Source organism: Sinocyclocheilus anshuiensis, unplaced genomic scaffold (assembly GCF_001515605.1).
Source record: "Sinocyclocheilus anshuiensis isolate Anshui unplaced genomic scaffold, SAMN03320099.WGS_v1.1 scaffold524, whole genome shotgun sequence".
Taxonomy (NCBI): domain Eukaryota; kingdom Metazoa; phylum Chordata; class Actinopteri; order Cypriniformes; family Cyprinidae; genus Sinocyclocheilus; species Sinocyclocheilus anshuiensis.
Window position 1 is genome coordinate 1,972,930 of NW_015555703.1, and position 6,615 is coordinate 1,979,544.

The 6,615-nt window shown below is 38.0% G+C and overlaps 2 protein-coding genes across 3 annotated transcripts in view; one reads left to right on the plus strand and one right to left on the minus strand.

The window, feature by feature from the left end:
* LOC107671702 (ubiquitin carboxyl-terminal hydrolase 14-like) overlaps positions 1-4,487 on the plus strand; it is a 13,483-nt gene extending 8,996 nt beyond the window's left edge. For both annotated transcript variants that reach the window (XM_016464632.1, XM_016464631.1), the window contains exons 9-16: positions 1,360-1,442; positions 1,832-1,946; positions 2,035-2,100; positions 2,218-2,310; positions 2,405-2,536; positions 2,619-2,679; positions 2,779-2,886; positions 3,760-4,487. In XM_016464632.1, the coding sequence (XP_016320118.1) occupies positions 1,360-1,442; positions 1,832-1,946; positions 2,035-2,100; positions 2,218-2,310; positions 2,405-2,536; positions 2,619-2,679; positions 2,779-2,886; positions 3,760-3,896 (795 nt within the window). In that variant the 3' untranslated portion in view covers positions 3,897-4,487. The remainder of the gene's footprint in view (positions 1-1,359; positions 1,443-1,831; positions 1,947-2,034; positions 2,101-2,217; positions 2,311-2,404; positions 2,537-2,618; positions 2,680-2,778; positions 2,887-3,759) is intronic.
* Positions 4,488-4,529: 42 nt separating this feature from the next.
* The window catches only part of LOC107671701 (THO complex subunit 1-like), an 11,868-nt gene continuing 9,782 nt past the window's right edge, over positions 4,530-6,615 (minus strand). The window contains exon 21 of the mRNA XM_016464630.1: positions 4,530-4,913. Coding sequence (XP_016320116.1) covers positions 4,636-4,913 — 278 coding nt within the window. The 3' untranslated portion in view covers positions 4,530-4,635. The remainder of the gene's footprint in view (positions 4,914-6,615) is intronic.

Below are 6,615 nucleotides of genomic sequence, written 5' to 3' on the forward strand. Positions count from 1 at the left end.
ATATAGTCACAATTGCGAGATATAAAGTCACAATTGCCAGTTATAAAGTCACAATTGCCAGTTATAAAGTCACAATTGCGTGTTATAAAGTCAGAATTGCGTGTTATAAAGTCAGAATTGCGAGATATAAAGTCACAATTGCGAGATATAAAGTCAGAATTGCGAGATAAAAACTCGTAATTCTGACTTTTTCTCGCAATTCTGACTTTTTAAATTAATTGTGTTATAAAGTCACAATTGCGAGTTATAAAGTCAGAATTGCGAGATATAGTCAGAATTGCGAGATATAAAGTCACAATTGCGAGATATAGTCAAGAATTGCGAGTTATAAAGTCAGAATTGCGAATTATAAAGTCAGAATTGCGAGTTATAAAGTCACAATTGCGAGATATAGTCAAGAATTGCGAGTTATAAAGTCAGAATTGCGAATTATAAAGTCAGAATTGCGAGTTATAAAGTCACAATTGCGAGATATAAAGTCAGAATTGCGAGCTATAAAGTCAGAATTGCGAGATGTAAAGTCAGAATTGCGAGATGTAAAGTCACAATTGCGAGATATAAAGTCACAATTAAGAGATATAAAGTCACAATTGCGATATAAAAACTCATAATTCTGACTTTCTCGCAATTCTGACTTTTTTAATTAATTGCGAGTTATAAAGTCAGAATTGCGAGTTATAAAGTCAGAATTGCGAGTTATAAAGTCAGAATTGCGAGCTATAAAGTCAGAATTGCGAGCTATAAAGTCAGAATTGCGAGCTATAAATAAAGTCAGAATTGCGAGTTATAAAGTCAGAATTGCGAGTTATAAAGTCAGAATTGCGAGTTATAAAGTCAGAATTGCGAGTTATAAAGTCAGAATTGCGAGTTATAAAGTCAGAATTGCGAGTTATAAAGTCAGAATTGCGAGTTATAAAGTCAGAATTGCGAGTTATAAAGTCACAATTAAGAGATATAAAGTCAGAATTGCGAGTTATAAAGTCAGAATTGCGTGATATAAACTCGCAATTGAGATATAAAAACTCGTAATTCTGACTTTTTTAATTAATTGCGTGATATAAAGTCAGAGTTGCGAGAAAAAAGTCAGAATTGCGAGTTTATATCTCACAATTATGACTTTTTAACTCTCAATTGCGAGTTTATATTACGTAATTCTGAGAAAAAAAGTCAGAATTGTGAGATTAAAAAGTTGCAATTATTTTTTTTATTTTTTATTCCATGGTGGAAATGGGCTTCCATAGAAACAGAATTTAATGTCTTTATCATATGTATTTTTTGGAAACTAGAAAATGTTTTATTTTTTATTTTTTTCAAATAATTGTAATAATTTTCTTCTGCGTGTTTTTGATTGATTAACAGATTGACAGTGATAGTGGAGCCGCTGCCTCCACAAAAACGAAGAATTTCATCGATCAGTATTTTGGTGTTGAATTTGAAACTACGTATCCTTTGTTGTGCAAATCTATACCAGTGTGTGCTCTCTCAGATAGTACTTCTGTGTGCTGCGGCTGTTTTTACTTTATAAGCTGAATCGCACCGTTTGCTTAAACGTTTTCCTGTTAAAGTGATCCTAAAGTGATATTTTGCACTTCCAGTAAGTGAGATGCGGTGCATTAAATTATAGTTGTCAGAGGATATGACCTGTTAAGTTCTACAATGCATCTGACTATTTGTTTACTTTTCTCTTTTGAATTCACTGCATTGTTTGGATTGGACACTGCCATACATGTATATTGAGAGGTTTACAATACTTCATGCAGTTGAACCTGAGTTTTCTCCAGTTCCATATGAACGTGTAATATTTGAAGGTCCTTAACCTGTATGTGTCCAGTATGAAGTGCACTGAGTCAGAGGATGAGGATCCAACTAAAGGCACAGAGAGCCAGCTGCAGCTTAGCTGCTTCATCAATACAGAAGTCAAATATCTCGCCACTGGACTCAGATTGGTGAGTGGGACGTCCCATACAAACAGCTGGAAGTACCACCAGAGCTCAAAGTCCCTGTTCATCTTTATCTTTTCCTCATTGTATCTAGAGGCTACAGGAGGACATTACAAAGTTCTCCCCATCCTTGAAAAGAAACGCCGTCTATATCAAATCGGTATGCTTTATCTTTTGACTTTTGTGGCATCTTTGGAGAAATGCTCTTTTGTTCAAGTGTTTTCTCTTTCGTTCAACAATGAAATGAACAGTCACTTGTTATGTTACTGCATTTAAGTCCAAAATGAGCCGTCTCCCAGCATACCTCACGGTTCAGATGGTCCGGTTCTTTTACAAAGAAAAAGAGTCTGTGAATGCCAAAGTCCTTAAGGTAGGTTATTTGCTCTGGAGTGAGTCAGCCTATAAAGTCTGATTTGTTGTATTGATTTGTTATTTTGTGTGCATTTTAATTTTGCTGCGTTTAGGATGTCAAATTTCCTCTTATGCTGGACGTCTATGAGCTGTGCACTGCTGAACTGCAGGAGAAGATGGTTTCTGTGAGGTCAAAGTTCAAGGTGGTTGAAGACAAGAAACTGGAGATGCAGCAGCAGCCGAAAGCAAGTGCCCTGTGATGTCAAACTGAACGCTTCATGCATTTAGAGAAACTGCCGTGAAATCTTTTTATTTCTCATTCAACAGGAGAATCTGAAGGTTGGGGCTCCAAAGGAAACAAAATACGAACCTTTCTGTTTTTCTGAAGGTAAATGCTCGCTGCAAAGCTCTTTTCCATTTCAAACATGGTTCTGAAAGTTTACTCTGCAGGTGGATTTATAAACTCTTAACTTTGTCTTCTCTATAGACTTGGGCTCCAGCAACAGTGGTTACTATGACCTGCAAGCGGTTCTGACGCATCAGGGGCGATCCAGTTCATCTGGCCACTATGTCGCCTGGGTTAAAAGGAAAGAAGGTCAAGTATTGTCAATGTCTCTCAAACGCCAGAGCGACGTTCATAGTCCCCATGCATTAAAGGGATAGTTCATCTTCAGTTGCTGGTCCCCATTGACTTGCATAGTGTTTTTTTTTCTTCTCCATACTATGGAAGTCAATGGGGACCAGCAACTGAAGGTGAACTATCCCTCTAAATAACAGCAAGTTTTTGCATGATGCTTTTGTAAAATGCATAGTGTTTTGCCTTTGTAACTGTAAATGCATCTCGATTGCATGCTTGAGTAATATTCTAGGATTTTTACTTGTAACAGTATAATGTTACATTACTAGTATTACAGTAATGTTATTTTTAAAAGTAATGCATTACTAATAATTTGTTACTTTTGCATTCTGCATTCAGCTGGCCGTTGCTCTCACACTCTTTTAGGCCGTTTACACCTGATATTCAGATGCATTTTGTTGATCCGATCACAAGTGGACAACGCTAAATACAGGTGTAAACATGGTCTAATGTTTTCAGCTTGTCCACTTTCGACCACTTCCAGAGGGAGTCGGAAACTCATTTGACCTGATAGTGGTTGAATGGATTTAGACAGACAGACATCTGATGGACATAAGCAAATGTTTTTATATATTGATGAAGAATCGCACCTTACTCCCATTCGGATTTCTCTCAACATGGGGACAGTAGAGGAGCCAGTCAATAAATGTAAAAAGAATGATGAGGGTTACTTTTTAAAAAAAAGTAAGAAGTATTTTGTTGTAAACAAACTAATTCTGAAGACCTTGATTAGCTGGTTCAGGTGTTTTTAGGATTGGACACCCCTGCTATAGAGTGTTTTAACATTCTAGCTGATGTTGACTTACCCCCCCTCCCCTCCTCTCTGGACAGATGAATGGGTGAAGTTTGATGACGATAAGGTCAGTGTTGTGACCCCTGAGGACATCTTGAAGCTGTCCGGTGGTGGTGATTGGCATATAGCATACGTCCTTCTGTATGGCCCACGACGTCTGGAGATACTGGAGTAACAATGGTTCAGAGGAGACTTAAACCATAATTGCCATTTCAGAGCACTGTCTGTATAGATGTGCAAATAAATTTGTGTCTTTAAAAACATGACCTTAATATTTCCTGAACTCTTCATGCATCAACACAAGTGGCATTTTTAAGGGTGCTTTTTTTGGATGATAGATTGCTTGACGCGATCCTTGTTTGGATTTGGAGCAGTGGTTTTATAAATGTTTTCTATATGCATTGAATATTTTTTTTTTAAGCCTTGTGAAAAGGTGTTCATGCTCAATAGACAGTATCCCACCGCAGGAGAAGTAGTGACTTGGTATATAAATTTGTTCTTGGCCACAAGTTTCAGACTTACAAATGCATCAAGAGGTATGATACTGGGATCTCATAAGAAACGCGAATTGTTTACTATGTTGTGTGCACGTGTGAATTTCATATCAAAGCACTTTGAGAGGATGTCTTTATGCTCAATTACTGCTTCTGTCACTGTAAACTCATCTGTCTTTAAATACTCAAATCAGAGTAAGAAAACTTGAGCTCTGTAATATGTTATTGACTACTGGCTCTTCATAAACGGTGAAATAAACATGCCATTGACAGTCTTGTGTGTATTTTATAAACAAAACGATCTGATCCATTTCAAATGAACATTTATTTCAAGAATGTAAAGAATGCATTTCATTGAAGTACAGCAAAAGCATACAGTCAAAATTTAAAACCAAACAAGGAAATGTTGCTGATGTGGAGTTATGTTTCGCTGAGACCTTCCGTGATGTTACTGAAACCAGCCGAGTTCAGAGCTGTGACCAGGCTCTCCATCGTAGCTTGAGGGCCTTCTCGGTCCTGCCAGGCCACCAGCAGCATCTTGGCCTGCAGTTCTACATCCTCACTGTCAGACTCGATCACGCGGATCTCCTTCTCACTCATCTCCAGATGGTCTGCCACCGTCTTCCACTTGGATCCAAGCTTGGCCGCGATCTCATCCATCTGACTGTTGGTCACCGCCTTGCTCTGAATGCTGGGACCTGGGAAAAAAAAAGAAGTTAACTTAGTTATCAAACAAGCTTTGCCACGCTCTTATGCTAGCTCAGATCCAGAATCTAATGCTACAAACATTGACAACACTGTAAGGCATCATAGGCCTTGTTCACACCAGGTGATCTGATAACAGACAGCAGGTCTTAACATGCATCTCCTGTGACCGCTTGTAATTGGATTTCATCACTACCTACATCACAGACCTGCTGAAAGAAGCCTTCGACCCAAATGGACATGAGGCAAACCACAAACATCTACACTCTTCTTTTAATATGATTTATTAGGGGTCGCACTACAAAGAGGCAAAGACCTTGTAACCTTACCAAAGAACCATGTGTTAAAAAAAAAAGACATAGGACATAGCAAAATTGGAGTATCTCAAACCCTCTAGCGCCACCAACTGCTTACAGTTTCACCTATGCTTATGCTATAACCTTATGGCCTAGTAATACAATTTCTGACTTGATTGCATAACAGTTCTAAGAATTTCTGCCAATCCAAAATTTAATTTAAAAAACCTACTTTTTCAAACTCGTTTTAGCCAGTTTGAAGATGGAATGAATTGTCTTAGATCACTGAAAGGCCATGATGAATTTCATGCCATGCACACCAAAGTGGATGCGATGCAGTATCTCATCAACACTTTGGCAAATTCTTTAGATTCAGTGCAACATAAACCAAACAATACAGTTGTGTCAATCATTTTGAATTTTGTCATAAAATGCTGTTTTACAAATGCATTGTCAAATTATCTTGAAATACCACAGTTGAAGATGCCCTTTGATGCTCACAGGGTATCTGCAGGATTTTTAAAATCAAATTTAAGGCCGGCACAAATAAAATTAACACCAAAAGTATCAATTATTGCATTCATTTAAACTATTATATTAAAGGGGTCACATGATGCGATTAAAATTGTTCCTTTCTCTTTGGAGTGTTACAAGCTCTTGGTGCATAAAGAAGATCTGTAAAGTTGCAAAGACTAAAGTCTCAAATCCAAAGAGATATTCTTTATAAAAGTTAAGAGTCAGCCACGCCTACCTAAAACGGCTCGTTCTAACACGCCCCCACATGTCTACGTCACGATGTTGGAAGATTTGCATGACTCCGCCCAAATGTTAACACAAAAAAGGCGTAACTTTAATTCTTGCTGTTGCCTCCGCTGCCATGTCGTGGAGTCGCTGTGTGTTTCGTTGTGAAAGCGAAACTACTTTGTTTGGTCTTCCAAAAGAGGACACGACTAGAAATCAGTGGTTAAGTTGTATTTACAACACTGTTCCAGAACAGTTCAACCCAAATATTCAGATGTGTGCAGCACATTTTATGGAGGATGAGGACTGTTTCCTGATCCTGAACCAGTAGCCTACAATGTGTCTGTGGCACAAAGGCTGTTTCTATAAAGTTGGGCAGTTCCAACTTTGCAAGGACAGTCTGGCGCTTCTGACTCACAGCCTGTAAGTACGATTTTTATATTTAAAGAATTTGCCACTGACGATACAAACACGAGTTTTGAGCAGTGTAGAGTAGCGCTTGTTGTTTCTCCGATCACAAATGCAGACATGGTTTTATGTTTATGTAGCGCGATACGCAACGCGTAAAAAGACAGTATAAGTCATATTAATCAGTAATTATGTCCCCACTGGATGCAACAAATGCCTTGTTTATAATGGGTTTTATTGGTTTTGTCTC